Source organism: Bubalus bubalis, chromosome 8, assembly GCF_019923935.1.
Source record: "Bubalus bubalis isolate 160015118507 breed Murrah chromosome 8, NDDB_SH_1, whole genome shotgun sequence".
Taxonomy (NCBI): Eukaryota; Metazoa; Chordata; class Mammalia; order Artiodactyla; family Bovidae; genus Bubalus; species Bubalus bubalis.
This window is the reverse complement of record NC_059164.1, coordinates 29150413-29170604: the sequence shown is the minus strand read 5'-3', so window position 1 is coordinate 29170604 and position 20192 is coordinate 29150413. Positions and strand designations below refer to the sequence as shown.

The window sequence follows — 20192 nt, the reverse complement described above, 5'->3', positions numbered from 1 at the left end:
TTTTTTGCAAAAAACACAACTGATAAATACTGTTATCCAAAGAAGAGATAAGAAAGCCTTCCTCAGCGATCAATGCAAAGAAATAGAGGAAAACAACAGAATGGGAAAGACTAGACATCTCTTTAAGAAAATCAGAGATACCAAGGGGACATTTCATGCAAAGATGGGCTTGATAAAGGACAGAAATGGTATGGACCTAACAGAAGAAGAAGATATCAAGAAGAGGTGGCAAGAATACACAGAAGAACTGTACAAAAAAGATGTTCATGACCCAGATAATCACGATGGTGTGATCACTCACCTAGAGCCAGACATCCTGGAGTGTGAAGTCAAGTGGGTCTTAGAAAGCATCACTACGAACAAAGCTAGTGGAGGTGATGGAATTCCAGTGGAGCTATTTCAAATCCTGAAAGATGATGCTGTGAAAGTGCTGCACTCAATATGCCAGCAACTTTGGAAAACTCAGCAGTGGCCACAGGACTGGAAAAGGTCAGTTTTCATTCCAATCCCAAAGAAAGGCAATGCCACAGAATGCTCAAACTACCACACAATTGCACTCATCTCACATGCTAGTAAAGTAATGCTCAAAATTCTCCAAGCCAGGCTTCAGCAATATGTGAACCGTGAACTTCCTGATGTTCAAGCTGGTTTTATAAAAGGCAGAGGAACCAGAGACCATATTGCCAACATCCGCTGGATCATGGAAAAAGCAAGAGAGTTCCAGAAAAGCATCTATTTCTGCTTTATTGACTATGCCAAAGCCTTTGACTGTGTGGATCACAATAAACTGTGGAAAATTCTGAAAGAGATGGGAATACCAGACCACCTGACCTGCCTCTTGAGAAATCTGTATGCAGGTCAGGAAGCAACAGTTAGAACTGGACATGGGACAACAGACTGGTTCCAAATAGGAAAAGGAGTACGTCAAGGCTGTATATTGTCACCCTGCTTCTTTAACTTCTATGCAGAGTACATCATGAGAAACACTGGGCTGGAAGAAACACAAGCTGGAATCAAGATTGCCGGGAGAAGTATCAATAACCTCAGATATGCAGATGACACCACCCTTATGGCAGAAAGTGAAGAGGAACTAAAAAGCCTCTTGATGAAAGTGAAAGAGGAGAGTGAAAAATTTGGCTTCAAGCTCAACATTCAGAGAATGAAGATCATGGCCTCTGGTCCCATCACTTCATGGGAAATAGATGGGGAAACAGTGGGAAGAGTGTCAGACTTTATTTTTGGGGGCTCCAAAATCACTGCAGATGGTAACTGCAGCCATGAAATTAAAAGACTCTTACTCCTTGGAAGGAAAGTTATGTCCAACCTAGATAGCATATTGAAAAGCAGAGACATTACTTTGCCAACAAAGGTCCGTCTAGTCAAGGCTATGGTTTTTCCTGTGGTCATGTATGGATGTGAGAGTTGGACTGTGAAGAAGGGTGAGCGCCGAAGAATTTGAACTGTGGTGTTGGAGAAGACTCTTGAGAGTCCCTTGGACTGCAAGGAGATCCAACCTGTCCATTCTGAAGATCAGCCCTGGGATTTCTTTGGAAGGAATGATGCTAAAGCTGAAACTCCAGTAGTTTGGCCACCTCATGCAAAGAGTTGACTCATTGGAAAAGACTCTGATGCTGGGAGGGATTGGGGGCAGGAGGAGAAGGGGATGACAGAGGATGAGATGGCTGGATAACATCACTGACTCAATGGACCTGAGTCTCAGTGAACTCCGGGAGTTGGTAATGGACAGGGAGGCCTGGTGTGCTGTGATTCATGGGGTCACAAAGAGTCGGACACGACTGAGCGACTGAACTGAACTGAAGTATACATAAAACTTTTAAAACTCCACAATAAGAAAACTAACAACCCAGTTTAAAAATGGGTTTAAAATGGCCCTTAGCAGACACCAACTAAAGAACACAGAACTTTTAAAACTCCACAATAAGAAAACTAACAACCCATTTAAAAATGGTTTAAAAATGGCCCTTAGCAGACACCAACTAAAGAAGATAAACAGATAGCAGATAAGCACATGAAAAAATGTTCCACATCACACGTCATCAGGGAAATACAAATTAAAAAATGTTCTATCATCTGTGAGGTACTACTGCATTGCTACTAAAAGTTGAGAAAACTAACAACACCAAATGTTGGTAAGGATATGAAGCAACAGGAACTCTCATTCATTGCTGGTGGGAATGCAAAATGGTACAGCTACTTTGGAAGACAGTTTAGTACTTGTTTTTAAGGCCGGGACTGTGACTTTGACCTTCCAAGCCATATTCATAAGAACAGCATATGCTTCACTGTTGACATGAAAAGACAAAACCAAAGCTCTGTGGTTGAATTCATCCTCTTGGGCTTTTCTAACTTCCCTGAACTCCAAGAGCAGCTCTTTGTGGTTTTCTTGGTGGTTTGCCTGGTGACTCTGCTGGGAAATGCCATCATCATAGTCGTCATCTCCCTGGAACAGAGCCTGCACGTCCCCTTGTACCTGTTCCTCCAGAACCTGTCTGTGGTGGATATGGGTATCAGTGCGGTCATTATGCCTGTTATGCTGGTGATCCTTTCCACTGAGAAGATGAGGATTTTTACAGTGGGCTGTTTTGCACAAATGTACTTCATTCTTCTTTTTGGTGTGACTGAATGTTTTCTTCTGGGGGCAATGGCTTATGACCGATTTACTGCAATCTGCCATCCTCTGAGCTACCCAATGATTATGAACAAAATAGTTTTTGTGAAATTAGTTACATTCTCATGGGTCTCAGGGATCACAGTGGCTACTGTGCAGACCACATGGGTGTTTAGTTTTCCCTTTTGTGGCTCCAATGAAATTAATCATCTCTTCTGTGAGACTCCACCAGTGTTAGAGCTTGCATGTGCAGACACCTTTTTGTTTGAGATCTATGCATTCACTGGCACCATTCTGACAGTTATTGTTCCATTCTTGTTGATATTCTTGTCATATGTTCGAATTCTCTTTGCCATTCTGAAGATGCCATCAACCACTGGGAGGCAAAAGGCCTTTTCCACCTGTGCCTCCCATCTCACATCTGTTACCCTCTTCTATGGCACAGCCAGTATGACTTACTTACAGCCCAAATCTGGCTACTCCCCAGAAACCAAGAAGCTGATGTCCTTGGCTTACACGTTGCTCACACCTCTGCTGAATCCACTGATCTACAGCTTGCAAAACAGTGAGATGAAAAGAGCTTTGATGAAATTATGGAGAAGAAAAGTGGATATACATACATTCTGAGTGTGTTGAGAAACCATGTGATATTTGGTCTTGTGTGACTACACTGTACTTAAATTTACTTATGGTGAAAATAGTTTACATTCCTTTCTATGAATGTATCAATCTGTTGAGTTCTCCAAGTTTGAAAATATATGAAGGAAATATATCTCTTTAGATAGTGTATTCACATTCATTTTGCATAGATGTATAACTTTGATGACATATGATATAACAATTTATTTATCATTTCCTCTATTGTGAACATCCATGTTGTTACTGGACTATTGTCATTAAGATAAAACTTTAATAAAAAACTCGATCCATAAAAAAAAAAAAAAGGCCAAATATACTTACCATATAATACAGCAATCATGCTCCTTGGTATTTACCCAAATAAGTTGGAAACTCAAGTCTTCACAAAAACCTGCACATGAATGTCTAGAACATCATTAATCATAATTGCCAAAAATTTCATAAGAAACCAAGATGTCTATCAGTAGATGAATGGATACAAAAGCTACAGTACACCAGAGGATAGAATATTATTCAGCACTAAAAAGAAATGAGCTATCAAGCCATGAAAAGTCATGGAGAACTCTTAAATGCATATTACTAACTGAAAGAAACCAGTCTGAAAAGGTTATATATTGCCTGATTCTTGACATTGACGACATTGACATATGACATTCTTGAAAAGCTAAGACTATGGAGACAGTAAAAATTTCAGTCATTTCCAGGGGTTAGAAGGGAGAGGAGGATGAATAGGTGGAACACAGAGGATTTTGAGGCAGTGAAAACATCCCACAAAGATACCATAAAGATGGATACACACATATTATACATTTGTCCAAACCCACAGATTGTACAATACCAAAAGTGAATTGTAACATATTATGGATTTTGGACAATTATAATCTAAGTTCATCAGGTGTAACAAATGTGCCACTTTGGCTGGGGATATTGATAATGAGGGAGGCTACGAATGTGGGGGGCAGGAGATATATGATAAATTTCTGTACCTTCCTCTCGATTTTGGTATAAACCTTCTTTTAAAAATTTCTAAAATATAAAGCCTTAATTGTATCAAAAAAATTTAGGAAAAACAATTATGTTATAAAGACATACAGGTCTACTGGTACTATGGTCTCAACTAAAGAAATTTTCTGTGGATTCCTATAGTTGTTGGCTATTAGTGGAACTCTTTCCATCTCTATCCCAAAGCTCCATAGTTATTGAAGGATTGTGTTTAACAGTTATCTCTTTGCAGTTATTTCAATCCCTCAGAATGTTTTTGTAGGATATTAAAATATCATTAAGTATATATGAATTGGCTTCCATTAAAGTATTTGGCACTACTCTTTAAGCAAATTTCTCCTGTTGTTTAAAAAAAGAATACCATTCTCACTTGACAATCAGTAACTATTATACATATTTATAATTTTGAATATTTTTGCCAATCTATTATCTAAATTATAAGCACTAGAAATAGGCTCATCAAAGAAAATTATGTGATTAGTAACAAGCCTAGTAATATTTTTTTAATTTAAAACTACAGTATTCTCTATCACTAAACATTTGCAACATGTTCATGAAAAAATAAAAGACCTATGCAATCTAATATAATCAAAATACACTTCAAGATTAAAATCTTCATTTAAATGATCCATGTTGCCTGACCTTCCTTCAGAAAGTTCAAGGCTTTTTGTGGAAAAGCCCTTCTTAGACTGTCCCAAGTTGAATAGCCACAATTGAATAGCACTACATTCCACTAGGAATCATGTTGGCCTGCCTTTTCCACATGTCATCAGTTTATCTAGCTAAAACTCATGCCTGTCTTGATTGCTCTTCCTACCCCATGAGAATGTCAAGTCAAAGCCACTTTTCAAGGAAATGCTCTTCTTTGGAGAGGTTGGCCTGGTCCTTTCCCTGAAGTGCAGGACCATCACTTCTCAGGAAGAAAGAAGGGGATATGAGAGGGAAAAAGAAATTCCCCCATCACGTCCTATAAGTGGATGGGAAATTTTTCTCTTAGCAATTCAGAGATCCTGACTGGCATCACCTCCCGGGACTCCAAATGCTTCCTTTCTTGTTATAATCCTCTTAAGTTCTTTTTTTCCATTCCCCCTGTTATTCTGTCAGTGTTTCTCACTCATTCTCTGCTGAGCTTGGTGACCCCCCTCCACTCTGCAAGCCTCACCCAGGGACAAGGAAAGAGGCTGGAAGGCTTTCAAGTTTATGACCCATTATAGGTGAATGCTGGGAGGTGTTCAGCAGGGCTGCAGAACTAATCAGTTATCTTAACACTAAAGACAGTATTGGTAGGGCTTGTAGATGGCTAAATGTCACTGGTTATTTTAATTGTAAGAAAAAAGAAAATCATGTAAAATTATGTTTATTTCTTACATTTGGTCTTACTCTTTCAGAAAAAGCTTCTTTAAAATTTACTTTTGTTTACTGTGATACTGGCTTTTTTTCCCAAGAGTTTCATAATTGTTTAGAATGTTGTTTGGAGAAGAAACCCTTAATTTTTCTTTATAATTCCATCAATATGTCTCCCAACAAAAAGGGGTTGTTTGTCTCGTGGCTGTGTGTCTGTTCTAGTAGATGAGAGGAAATCTGTAAACATTTTGCCTCTTCTTGGGAAAAGAAATTTTTTAAAAAGCCATTTATTTTTAAGATAACCAATTCTTTATTTTGTTATCATATGCTCTATTATCATTGATGAATGGATGTGATTGTTGTCAAACAATAATTACTTCTCATAATTGCCTATGATTTTCACTTTTGTACTTTTTGTGGTATTTTCTCTCAATATCCAGGAAAAGTGAATGGAAGAGGTACTTTACAGTAATAATCATACCTTAAGAGTGCCCAAGAATATAAGACAGTATTAGGAGAGTGAATTACTGATTTTTTTGAATCACTGATCAGTGCTTTGAATAACAACAAAAACAAATTCCCCCAATTGCCCACCAATTAGGAAAGCGGAGGAAAAACTCAAAAGAAAATGATGTGCTTTAGTGAACAAAACTGAAGATGAGGTAAATCAATGCTATTGCAGAAATTCCAAATGAAACAAAGAGATATGCTTCAAGTTCAGATGAGGCTCATGAAACCTACACTAAGATTCCATATTCAGAGTTAATCACAAAACCATAAAATGTGGATTAAGCTTCTGTGAAAGGTAAAATACAAAGCAACAAGAGAGAGAAATTTTAATCAGGAACAAAGATTATCATAATCTGCAAATGGGTTTACTTATGAAAGAAGAGACATTTGTAGAGGACAAACATTCTTAAAAGGAGTGGTGTATCCTGAATATTCATTGGAAGAACTGATGCTGAAGCTGAAACTCCAATACTTTGGCCACATGATGCAAAGAACTGACTCATTGGAAAAGACCCTCATGCTGGGAAAGATTGAAGGCGGGAGAAGAGGATGACAGAGGATGAGATGGCTGGATGGCATCACCAACTCAATGGACATGAGTTTGAGTAGGCTTCGGGAGTTGTTGATGGACAGGGAAGCCTGGCGTGCTGCAGTCCATGGGGTCGCAAAGAGTCAGACACGACTGAGCGACTGAACTGAACTGAATATCTAGGCTAATGTTTCAGTAACTAAGAAGTACTTTCTAAAAGCAACACGTTTTTCTATGAGGGGTAAAACTAACTTTGTCTGTTCATCTACTCAGATTGGTCCAATTTTTCTAAGATTACAATGTGAGTTTTTTGGAGGCAAGGATTTTATGCCTTAAGGCTTCTAATCTGCAGGGATTGCCTAATTAATAAAAACTTCAGTAATTTGCTCTCCTAATGCTGTCTTATATTCTTGGGCACTCTTAAGGTATGATTATTACTGTAAAGTACCTCTTCATTTTTCCTGGATATTGAGAGAAAATACCACAAAGAGTACAAAAGTGGAAATCATAGGCAATTATAAGAAGTAATTATTGTTTGACAACAATCACATCCATTCATCAATGATAACAGAGCATCTGATAAGAAAAAAAGAATTGGTTATCTTAAAAATAAATGGCTTTTTTTTTTCTTTTATTTCTTTTCCCAAGAAGAGGCAAAATGTTTACAGGTTTCCTCTCACCTACTAACAGCCATGGGACAGACAACCCCCTTTTGTTGGGAGAAATGTTGATGGAATTGTAAAGAAAATTAACTGTTTCTTCTCTAAACAACATTCTAAACAATTATGAAACTCTTGGATAAAATAGCCAGTATCACAGTAAACAAAAGTAAATTTTAAAGAAGCTTTTTCTGAAAGAGTAAGACCAAATGTAAGAAATAAACATAATTTGGGAAAACTAGTATATTAACAATAAAGGAAATTTTATGAGTTTAGTACAAGAAGGTAAACTGCATAAATATGTAGATTATGATAATGAAGACATAGTGTTTAGCTATATTGTTCATTTCTATGACAAAGTTATATTTATCATCACATTTTAGTCACCTTTGCAGGGCACATGGAACTCTCTAACACAGACTGGAAAAAAATAAACTGTAAAAATAAAGAACAAAATGTCTTTATAAGGAGCTCAATATTTTGGGGGCCAAATAACATAATATACTATGAAAAGCAGAATACTTTCACTTCTGTGATAATAATACTATAATAATAACAGTCTTGCATTTGTACAAGTCTTCACACTTTCCAAAGTGCTTTTACATTTACTATATCCCCAAATAGTAAGCATTTATCTTTGGCCCCTGAGAAAAATGTATTCTTCATTCAAAAGATTCTTGGAATATTTGACTTTTGTCGAGAAAACTCAGCCAAAATCAGTGGGTACTTTATTCCTGAGTGGGAATTTTGCTCTCTACATAGCATGATAAAATAGCAATCCAATGGAATATGAAAGCAGGTTTAAATTACTATGAATGTGTAAAAGAAAAACTTTATTGAAATAACAAAATATTTATCTTGGAGATATAATTCTGCAAATCAACATAACAATATATTGGGGGAAACTGCTAGCAGTCTACCAAAATCTATTTTCTTTCTATTACTAGGCGTGTGACTACAGAGCTAGACATTTTCCATCATCCCTTGTGTTTAGGTGCAGCCTCAGACTATGCTGCACCTTAGCCTGAACCTTAGGATAGTGGGCATGTTTCCTCATGTCTTCTTTTCCCTTTCCAGTTGAAGAAATCCCACTTTGACCAAGCAAATGGCAATAATGCCCTAGGGGATGCTTGTAGGGGCTAAGGAAAGGTACCTGAGTCCTTGAATGATCTCATGGAGCCAAGCTGCCTTTAACTGTTCTCCTTGTTACACAAAAAAGAAAAAAATAAACCTCTGTCTTCTTTAAGCCACTTCATTTAGCATGTTTGTTAGATCAGCTTGGTTTTAGCTAACATGTTTTCCTTGAAGACTCAGATTTTTCTCATGATAATGAATGTCATATTTGTTAGTATACAGGTAATTGATAGAGGATATAGGCTGCTGCTGCTAAGTCGCTTCAGTCGTGTCCGACTCTGTGCGACCCCAGAGACGGCAGCCTACCAGGCTTCCCCGTCCCTGGGATTCTCCAGGCAAGAACACTGGAGTGGATTGCCATTTCCTTCTCCAATGCATGAAAGTGAAAAGTGAAAGTGAAGTCGCTGAGTCTTGTCCGACTCTTAGCGACCCCATGGACTGCAGCCCACCAGGCTCCTCCGTCCATGGGATTTTCCAGGCAAGAGTACTGGAGTGGGGTGCCATTGCCTTCTCTGAGGATATAGGCTATAACTGTTAAATGAGGGCGAAGTTCACAAACCCACAGTGGCATCCAATTACTGCTAATTCTAACCAATTAAGTTAAACACACATGAATCCTTATAAATGTTAGAAATACTAATAAATGAATTATGGTCATCTTGAGCAATTAAACAGGCTTCCCGAGGGGCTCAGCTCATAAAGAATCCACCTGCAATATGGGAGACCCAGGTTTGATCCCTGGGTTGGGAAGATCTTCTGGAGAAGGGAAAGGCTACCCACTCCAGTATTCTGGCATAGAGAATCCCATGGACTGTATAGTCCATGGGATCGCTAAGAGTTGGACATGACTGAGCGACTTTCACTCACTCACTCACTGAGTAATTAAACACACAGTTCATTAAACGAAACTAAAAAACAAAGGGAATAAGATGCCATCAATGTTTCACATATGAAAAAAATAAACTTTATCTGAAAACTGTCAACATGCAGTGTGTTGCTAGAACTAAATATTCAGACTTGGGTTGTTTACAATGATCTCCATGTTTCTCCAGAAAGTAGCCTGAGAAAATGTAAAGCATACTTTCTATCTTATATCAGACATTCATGCACAATAGATAATTTTCAACCTGATTCATTTATTATTGTCTGTGCAACAACTGACAACCCCGATTTTGTCACAGAGCAAATCTATGAGGCTGCTCAGGAGTAAATATAAACATTTCAGCTCATCTACTAGAAATGTTTATATTTACTCCTGAAATGCTTATTTGCTTGTGAAATCTGCTTCTACTTACTGAGAAAGGGAAATTATGGTGATTTTTTCTAGCAGAGAAGGGCTTTTACATAAAAAATAATAAAAGTTTAAAAGGGAAAGATTCTACCATGTCAGTCTACCTCATAACTAATAACTAATACTTAATAAGTGCTTATTATGTATGAGGCACTATTCTAAATATTTCACATGTATTAACTCATTTTTTCCTCACAATAATCTTGCAAGTAAGTGGCAGTGGTAATATCCAGATGAGAGAGTGTAATCCTAATACCCATAACCCTTCTGTCTCATCAGGACTAGAAGAGTTAAAATAACAGTAATTAGTAATTTGTTGTTATATATTACAGAATGTTCTCATGTACATTATTAAAGTGAATTCTCACAGCTCCATGAGGCAGAGGATATTATAGGTGTTACACAGATTAGGAACACATATTTGAAGAACAGCATCACTTGCCCAACATTACATAATAAGAAATTGGTGGACTAAGGGCATGGGATTTGAAACTAAATTTTTTAATACTAATCACTTTCACTTTTCACTTTCATGCATTGGAGAAGGAAATGGCAACCCACTCCAGTGTTCTTGCCTGGAGAATCCCAGGGACGGGGAAGCCTAGTGGGCTGCTGTCTATGGGGTCGCACAGAGTCGGACACGACTAAAGTGACTTAGCAGCAGCAGCAGCAGCCTCTTTCATTTCTACAAGTTACCAGAACTTTATTTGTCCCAAGTATAAATAAGTATAAGGAAAGACATACCCATCTGAACGCAAAGTTCCAAAGAATAGCACGGAGAGATAAGAAAGCCTTCCACAGTGAACAATGCAAAGAAATAGAGGAGAACAATAGAATCGGAAAGAGTAGAGATCTCTTCAAGAAAATTAGAGATAGCAAGAGAACATTTCATGCAAAAATGGGCAGAATTAAGGACAGAAACAGTATGGACCTAACAGAAGCAGAAGGTATTAAGAAGAGGTGTCAAGAATACACAGAATTATATAAAAAAGTATATTTTTCCTGTGGTCATGTATAGATGTGAGAGTTGGACTGTGAAGAAGGCTGAGCAGCAAAGAATTGATGCTTTTGAACTGTGGTGTTGGAGAAGACTCTTGAGAGTCCCTTGGACTGCAAGGAGATCCAACCAGTCCATTCTAAAGGAGATCAGCCCTGGGATTTCTTTGGAAGGAATGATGCTAAGGCTGAAACTCCAGTACTTTGGCCACCTCATGTGAAGAGTTGACTCATTGGAAAAGACTCTGATGCTGGGAGGGATTGGGGGCAAGAGGAGAAGGGGAAGACAGAGGATGAGATGGCTGGATGGCATCACTGACTCGATGGACATGAGTCTGAGTGAACTCAGGGAGTTGGTGATGGACAGGGAGGCCTGGTGTGCTGTGATTCATGGGGTCACAAAGAGTCAGACACGACTGAGTGACTGATCTAATCTGATCTGATACAAAAAAGAGATGTGATCACTCACCTAGAGCCAGATATGTTGGAGTATGAAGTCAAGTGGGCTTTAGGAACCATCACTATGAACAAAGCTAGTGGAGGTGATGAAATTCCAGCTGAGCTATTTCAAATCCTAAAAGATGATGCCGTGAAAGTACTGCACTCAATAGGTCAACAAATTTGGAAAACTCAGCAATAACCACAGGACTGGAAAGGTCAGTTTTCATTCCAATCCCAAAGAAAGGCAATGCCAAAGAATATTCAAACTACTGCACAACTGCACTCATTCCACACGCTAGCAAAGTAATGCTCAAAATTCTCCAAGTGAGGCTTCAACAGTACCTGAACCGAGAACTTCCATATGTTCAAGCTGGATTTAAAAAGGCAGAGAAACCAGAGATCAAATTGCCAACATCCGTTGGATCATAGAAAAAGCAAAATAATTCCAGGAAAACATCTACATCTGCTTCATTGACTATGCTAAAGCCTTTGGCTGTGTGGATCACAACAAACTATGGAAAATTCTTCAAGAGATGGGAATACCAGACTACCTAACCTGCCTCCTAAGAAATCTGTATGAAGGTCAAGAAGCAACAGTTATAAATGGACATGGAACAACAGACTGGTTCCAAATTAGGAAAGGAATACATTAAGGCTGTATATTGTCACCCTGCTTATTTAACCTATATGCAGAGTACATCATGTGGAATGCCAGGCTGGATGAAGCACAAGCTGGAATCAAGATTGCCAGGAGAAATATCAATAACCTCAGATATGCAGATGACAACACCCTTATGGCAGAAAGTGAGGAGGAACCAAAGAGCTTCTTGATGAAGTGAAAGAGGAGAGTAAAAAAGCTGGCTTAAAACTCAACATTCAAAAAACTAAGATCATGGTATCCAGTCCCATCACTTCATGGCATATAGATGGGGAAGTAATGGAAACAGTGACAGACTTTATTTTCTTGGGCTCCAAAATCACTGCAGATGGTGACTGCAGCCATGAAATTAAAAAGACACTTGCTCCTTGGAAGAAAAGTTATGATCAACCTAGACAGCATATTAAAAAGCAGAGACATCAGTTTGCCGACAAATGTCTATCTATTCAAAGCTATGGTTTTTCCAGTAGTCATCTATGGACGTGAAAGCTGGACCACAAAGAAAGCTGAACACTGAAGAACTGATGCTTTTGAACTGTGGTATTGGAGAAGACTCTTGAGAGTCCCTTGGACTCAAGGAGATCAAACCAGTCTACTCAAAAGGAAATCAACCTTGAATATTCATTGGAGAGACTGATGCTGAAGCTGAAGCTCCAATACTTTGGCCACCTGATGGGAAGAACTGACTCACTGGAAAAGACCCTGATGCTGGGAAAGACTGAAGGCAAGAGGAGAAGGGGACGACAGAGGACGAGATAGTTGGATAGAATCACTGACTCAATGGACATTAGTGTGAGCAAGCTCCGGGGGACGGTGAAGGATAGGGAAGCCTGCCATGCTTCAGTCATAGGGCTGCAAAGAGTCGGACATGACTGAGTGACAACAAATAAATAAGTTCTGGTAATAACTTTGGTTTTGTTGTTTCCTATTTTATTCCTGGGTTTCCTTGGTGGCTCAGTCAGTAAAAGAATCTACCTGCAATGTGGAGACTTGGGTTCAACCCCTGAGTCGGGAATATCCCCTGGAGAAGAAAATAGCTATCCACTTCAGTATTCTTCCCAGTATTGGTTTCCCAGTTGCTGCTTGTGGTAAAGAACCTGCCTGCTAATGCAGGAGACATAAAAGACGCAGGTTCGATCCCTGGTTCAGAAGATCCCTTGGAGGAGGGCACAGACGCCACTCCATTATACTTGCCTAGAGAATCCCAAGGACGGAGGAGCCTGGCAGGCTACAGTCCATTGACAAAGAGTCAAACCCAACTGAAGCAATTTTCTGTGTTGCCAGTGTTCTTACCTGAAAAATCCCATGGACAGAGGAGCCTGGTGGGCTATAGTTCATGGGGTCCCAAGAGTCCGACACAACTTAGCAACTAAATCACCACCTCCGTTTCATCTCTAGGACACAGCACTGTGTCTGGCACATAGTAGGGACTGAATAAATAGTGAATGCATAAATGAAAGAAATACGCCTTGAGAACTGACTAAAATTTTGGCTTACACTGTCAGGTTTAGAGTCAGAGGCTCAGGGAGATAACCCTAAGAACTTACAAAAGGACCTTGGCTATATATGTGGAGACTGCCTGCTGAGCATCTGGGGAAAAAGGCCTAGGTATATACCTAAAAGAAATGAAAACACATATCCTCAAAAAACCTGTACCTGAATATTCAGAGAAGCATCATTCAACCATAGTCAAAAGGTGGAAACGAACTTATCCAACAACTGATGTGGGATAAATAAAATCATCTATCCATACAATGGAACAGTATTCATTGATAAAGAATAAATCTTGAAAACATTATGCTAAGGGAAAGAAGTCAATCACAAAAGCTACACGTTACATGATTCCATCAATATAAAATGTCCAGAACAGGCAAATCTACAGAGACAGGAAGAAACTGTGTCAGGCAGGGGTGAGGGAGAGAGGTAAAGTTTCAGGAGTGATAGCTAAAGGGCATGGGTTTTCTTTGAGGGGGTAACAAAAGTGTTCTATAATTCAATGTGGTAATGGTTGAACAACTCTGTAAATACACTAAAACCCACTGAATTTTACACTTTAAATTTCTTGTTGTTCAGTCACTCAGTCATATTCAACTATGTGACCCCATGGACTGCAGCACAGCAGGCTTCCCTCTCCTTCACTATCTCCTGGAACTTGCTCAAACTCATGTCCATTGAGTTGATGATGCCACGCAACCATTTCACCCTCTGTCACCCCCTTTTCTCCTGCCCTCAACCTTTGCCAGCATCAGGGTCTTTTCCAGTGAGTCAGCTCTTCCCATCAGGTACCCAAAGTACTGAAGCTTCGGCTTCAGCATCAGTCCTTCAAATAAATATTCAGGATTGATTTCCTTTGGGATTGACTGGTTTGATCTCCTTGCACTCCAAGGGACTCTCAAGAGTCTTCTCCAACACCATAGTTCAAAAGCATCAGTTCTTCGGCACTTAGCCTTCTTTATGGTCTCTCACATCTGTACATGACGACTGAAAAAACTATGGCTTTGACTATCCAGAACTTTGTCGGCAAACTGATGTCTCTGCTTTTTAATACGCTGTCTAGGTTGGTCATAACTTTTCTTCCAAGGAGCAAGTGTCTTTTAATTTCATGGCTGCAGTCACCATCTGCAGTAACTTTGGAGTGCAAGAAAGTAAAGTCTGTCACTGTTTCCATTATTTCCCCATCTATTTGCCATGAAGTGATGGGATTGGATGCCATGATCTTAGTTTTCTGAATGTTGAGTTTTAAGCCAACTTTTTCCCTCTCATCTTTCACTCTAATCAAGAGGCTTTTTAGTTCCTCTTCACTTTCTGTCATTAGGGTGGTATCATCCACATATCTGAAGTTATTGATATTTCTCCTGGCAATCTTGATTCCAGCTTGTGCTTCATCCAGCCTGGCATTTTGCATGATGTACTCTGAATATAATAAGAGTAGTATAAGCAAGGTACTCCTTTTCCAATTTTGAACCAGTCTGTTCTTTTCTGTCCAGTTCTAACTGTTGCTTCTTGACCTGCACACAGGTTTCTCAGAAGGCAGAGAAGGTGTTCTGGTATTCCGATCTCTTCAAGAATTTTCCAGGTGTTGTGATCCACCCAAAGACTTTAGCATAGTCAACAGATAAATATTACGGTGTGTGAATCATATCTCAGTAAAGCTATTATTTTTTTTTTAAGAGTTGATTAGAAAACGTCTGGAAAATAGTACTAGAAATAATCCTTTTCTTCCTTCCTTGTTCCCTTCCTATCTTCCTTCCTTTCTTGATTGCTTTCTTTTCCACTGTCATTTAAGAGAGACCCTTTCTGAAGAAATGCATGGCTTGTTTCCCTTTTCTTTAAAAACTCTTGTAAATCTGTTTTTTCTGATTTCTTTCTACAGCTTCTAAATCCCAGGGAGTTCGTTTCCTTAGGGGAATGATTTTTAACGGAAAGTCCTCTGCTGATGCTGGGTGTGTTCTTTGGTATTTGACAATGGGGTCCAATGGTTTGGGCATTGGCCAATTCTTTCTCCCAAATACCAACCAAACAAGTTTATGCACTTCACAAAAGAATATAGTTCATATTCATATGCTACTTTTTAGGAAAAAACTTACTACAGTTCAGTTCTTTCTGTTTTCTCTGGAGATATTTAAACAACTATTTATCAGTTCACTATAAGAACATCGATCATATTTAGCTTAAAGTGCTGCACTCAATGTGTCAGCAAATTTGGAAAACTCAGCAGTGGCCAGAGAACTGGAAAAGGGCAGTTTTTCTTCCAATCCCAAAGGAAGGCAATGCCAAAGAATGTTCAAATTACTGCATAATTGCAGTACTCACCTCACATGCTAGTGAAGTAATCCTCAAAATTCTCCAAGCCAGGCTTCAGCAATATGTGAACTGTGAACTTCCAAATGTTCCAGCTGGTTTTAGAAAAGGCAGAGGAACCAGAGATCAAATTGCCAACATCTGTTGGATCATCAAAAAAGCAAGAGAGTTCCAAAAAACATCTTCCCTCGTGGCTCAGATAGTAAAAGCATCTGCTTGCAATGCGGGAGACCTGGGTTCGATCCCTGGGTGGGGAAGATCCTCTGGAGAAGGAAATGGCAACCCACTCCAGTACTCTTGCCTGGAAAATTCCATGGATGGAGGAGCCTGGTGGGCTACAGTCCATGGGGTCACAAAGAGTGGGACACAACTGAGTGACTTCACTTTTACTTAAAGGATATTCAGTATTCCACTAAGCAAAAAAGGAAGTGAGAAGAGCACAGGTCAGGGCTTGGGCTTGTTTGCACATTCTACTACAAGGCAACATAGATTACCAATGGTACAGTGCCTCAATCACCCTCTTCTTTGGTATTTACCCTGTGCATATTTTATCCCTCTCAGTCTCCTCCAGGTTGCCAAAGCCTTTCCTTCTAACTCATATAACAATTCAAAAGGGAACTCAATAAGTGGATTCATGCTCTACTTTATATGCTCCTCATTTTCATGTACCCATAATTTCATTTAAAAGGAATTGCATTCCTGCCATTTGTCCAGCTCCAGAGTAAAGAAATCAGAGATGGCAAAACTTAACCAGGGTTGATGCTTTACCATTCAGGTCATAGGCTTTATAAGGGTCCCGTAAAAGCTCATTACCAGAGAAGCATTTGAAAATATGTGGCACAAGTTGACACAGAAAGTATACTGGAAACGTATAAGGGCGAGGCTGAGGTAGCTCTAACACCATATTGGAGCAGTGGGCTAGGACCCCATTGTACTGTCCAGGTAGTGATGGCATATACTGGCTTCAATTCTGCAGCAGCCATTCTCCAAGAACATTCTTCAATATCAGGGCAATGAAACTAAATTACCTGAGGCCCCTAGGCCTCCATCTCTGATTCTCTGGTAAACTTGATGGCAGTAATTCCACTTGCACTCCCCCAAAGATCCTTATCCTTGCTTAAGCATAATTACTTCCCTGTTTACTTTGTTTGGTAAAATCAGGGATGCCTAGTTTAGACCCTGCATCTGAGCACCTTATTAGCAGCTACACCTAAGATCTGATGTAGCTACACCTAAGATCTGATGTAGCTGCTACATCTTAACAGCTACATCAGATCAGTTCAGTTCAGTTGCTCAGTCATGTCCCATTCTTTTCGTCCCCATGGACGTCCATCACCAACTCCTGGAGCTTGCTCAAACTCATGTCTATCAAGTCAGTGATGCCATCATACCATCTCATCCTCTGTTGTCCCCTTCTCCTCCTGCCTTCAATCTTTCCCAGCATCAGGGTCTTTTCCAGCGAGTCAGTTCTTCGCATCAGGTAATCAAAGTATTGGAGTTTCAGTTTAAACATCAGTCCTTCCAATGAATATTCAGGACTGGTTTCCTTTAGGATTGACTGGTTTGATATCCTTACTGTCCAAGGGACTCTCAAGACTCTTTTCCAACACCACAATTCAAAAGCATCAATTCTTCGGTGCTCAGCTTTCTTTATGGTCCAACTATCACATCCATACACGACTACTGGAAAAACCATAGCTTTGACTAGATGGAAGTTTGTTGGCAAAGTAATGTCTCTGCTTTTTAATATGCTGTCTTGGTTGGTCATAGCTTTTCTTACAAGGAGCAAGCGTCTTTTAATTTCATGTTAGATGCTTAATCAATAATTAAACTCATATAGTCCAGATTCTTAAAATGCAACAGTAATTGAATATTAATATAAGACCAATAATTACAAGCATTAATATTAAATGGACAAACTTGGAAAATTTTCATTTTTCTTACACTGTAAAAATAAAGTTGATTCAAATATGAAAAATAATTATTTTCCCAATCACACATCAATCAGGCTGTTTATCATTCCTTCTACAGAAATCATATACTGAAGTCAAAGGTTTATGGAATCTCTTTAAGAAGTAAATAATTAATTGAATGTAGGAACCGAAGTATTATAAACTTTATGAAAATCACCTGTACCAATCCTTCCTTCTCATACTAGTTGAAAAACTTTAGTCCTTTAACAGTTTTATGGAATTATGCTTTATGAATGGATGGATAAAGGGTCAAAATGGAAGATACAAAATTATATGTAGGAGAAAGAAAACAATTTATAAGACCATGCTAAATTGGTAGTGAGAGTGATAATTAAATGACATTTATTCGAAGATTAAATAATAAATTAGTACTTGGATTACTTTAAAAATTGCAGAATAAATTGTGCTCAGCTTTTTAAGTATTCTGATTAGTTTTTTTAAAGCTATTTCAAGTTCTGGATTTCCCTGGTGGTCCAATGTTTAAAACTCTGTACTTCCACTGTAGCTGGGCACAGCTTTGATCTCTGACCAGGGAACTAGGATCCTGAATGCCTTACAGTTCAGCCAGAAAGAGAATAAATTAATTAATGAAAAAGTATTAAATAAATAACGATATTTAAAGTTCAATGATCAGAGTAGGACACAAATTATGTACATCAAAGTCAACTGACCACATAAACTGGCATCCTACTGCTTTGCAGATGTAAAAGGGCTAGGATAAATTGTGATGAACCTGTACATTACCTTTGAAATGACAGTACTGTGGTTAATGTGAAACCACAATGTTCACTGACTTCTATAAGTCACTATATAAATGCAAAATATTGGCCTTTCAGCAAGAGATAGATGGTATAGTGAAAATAGATCAACACTCCCTCTGTGTCACTGGATGAGGCAGGAAGTTCTGATATTCTCCTCCAAAGGTCTTATGAATTGATTAGCTGGGATTGCGAAATCATAGCCAGGGATCTGGCAGTAACTCAAAACAGCTTTAAGAAGGATTATACACGAGGACCAGGCTGAATTTTTTGAAAGATTTTTTTTTGATGCTGAGATATCCTCAGTCACTTAAATCTAGTATCTATGTCTTAGAATTTGATTTTTGTGGTTGCTGTCACTTCATTATAAATGAGAAAGGTATTCAGTCCTGCTGAATGAGGATATTTATATGTAAATAGAAGATGTTTTGCTTTGGCAATACCACTATTTCTAGGAATGAAGTGTATATGATTTTTCAAGTGCTACAGTAGCCATTTTTTTAAAAAAAGAAAAGGAAGAAAGAAATAAATCAAGACTTTAAGAGAACCAAAGACACTATATATTTTGAATATTAATTTCATCCTATCTTATGTCTAATACTTAGTGTTTCCAAAAAAAAAAAAGAAGAAGAATTAGAAGCAGTCTATCTTACACAAATGATTCCATATGTTCATCCAAGCCACTATTTTACAGTGATTTTTGAGAAAAATATCTCCAAAGTATTTTACCAATCATATCTTATTTACAAACCCAGAGTTTTATTAGTTTTTATCATTTTTTTTTCAAATGATAAACCCTGTCTACCATTGCAAATTAACGCAAAGTTTGATCTTCTACAACCGAACCAAATGTTCTACTAACATGGATAAGAATTATTAGACTTCAGACCTCAATTTCATCATGTTCGATGTTCATTTAATTCATTTGAGTATTCATTTAGTATTTTCTATGTGCAAGGCAAGATAATGTATGTTGTTGTTGTTGTTGTTGTTGTTCAGTTCCCCAGTCATGTTTGACTTTTTGTGAGCCCATCGGACTATAGCACACCATATTATAAAAAGATAATGTATACTGGAAGGGAAATAAAGAGGCCTAAGATACTGTCATTGCTCTCAAACAACTTTCAAACTGATAAAGGAAGTGATTAATTTTAACCTCTTAGTAAACCAGCAAACACCATCTTTGACTCTTGAACTTATATGTCACTGAGACCTCAAGTTGATTACAGATCTACTTTCAAGGAGAACAAGTATTTCAAATTTTGTATCAAATATTCTTTCCTTAAGACATGAAGGGACTTCCCTGGTGGTCCAGGAGTTAAGACCCCACACTTCCACTACAGAGGACACAGGTTCAATTCCTGATCCAGGAATTAAGGTCCCATATGCCAAGTGGCATAGCCTTAAAAGTGGAGGGGTGGATAGGTTGAAGAGTTGTCTCATGAAAAATTCCGTTTTAAAAAATTCTAAAGCTTAAAACCACAATGAGATATTACCTCATGCCTGTTAGAATGGCCATCATCAGAAAGGCAAGAGACAACAAATGCTGACAGGGATATGCAGCAAAGGAAAATCTTGTGCACTATTGCAGGATTATAAATTTATATCTCCAACTATGGAAAAGAGTATGGAGGTTCCTCAAAAACTTAAAAATATAACTACCATATGATCCAGCAATTCCATTGCTGAAAATCTATCCTAAGGAAATAAAAACACTAACTGAAAAAGATATCTGTGTTTCCATGTTCACTGAAGCATTATTTACAGTAACCAAGACCTAGAAACAACCTATAAACTCATCTATGACTGAATGGATGAAGAAGTTGTG

At 38.4% G+C, this 20192-nt stretch overlaps 1 protein-coding gene across 1 annotated transcript; it reads left to right on the top strand.

Annotated features, from left to right (window-relative positions):
* Positions 1-2311: 2311 nt before the first annotated feature.
* On the top strand, positions 2312-3571 carry LOC102396757 (olfactory receptor 10A3-like). The gene has a single exon (XM_045166520.1). It carries the CDS (start codon positions 2312-2314, stop codon positions 3254-3256), a length of 945 nt encoding a protein of 314 aa, XP_045022455.1. The 3' UTR covers positions 3257-3571.
* The last annotated feature ends 16621 nt before the right edge of the window (positions 3572-20192 follow it).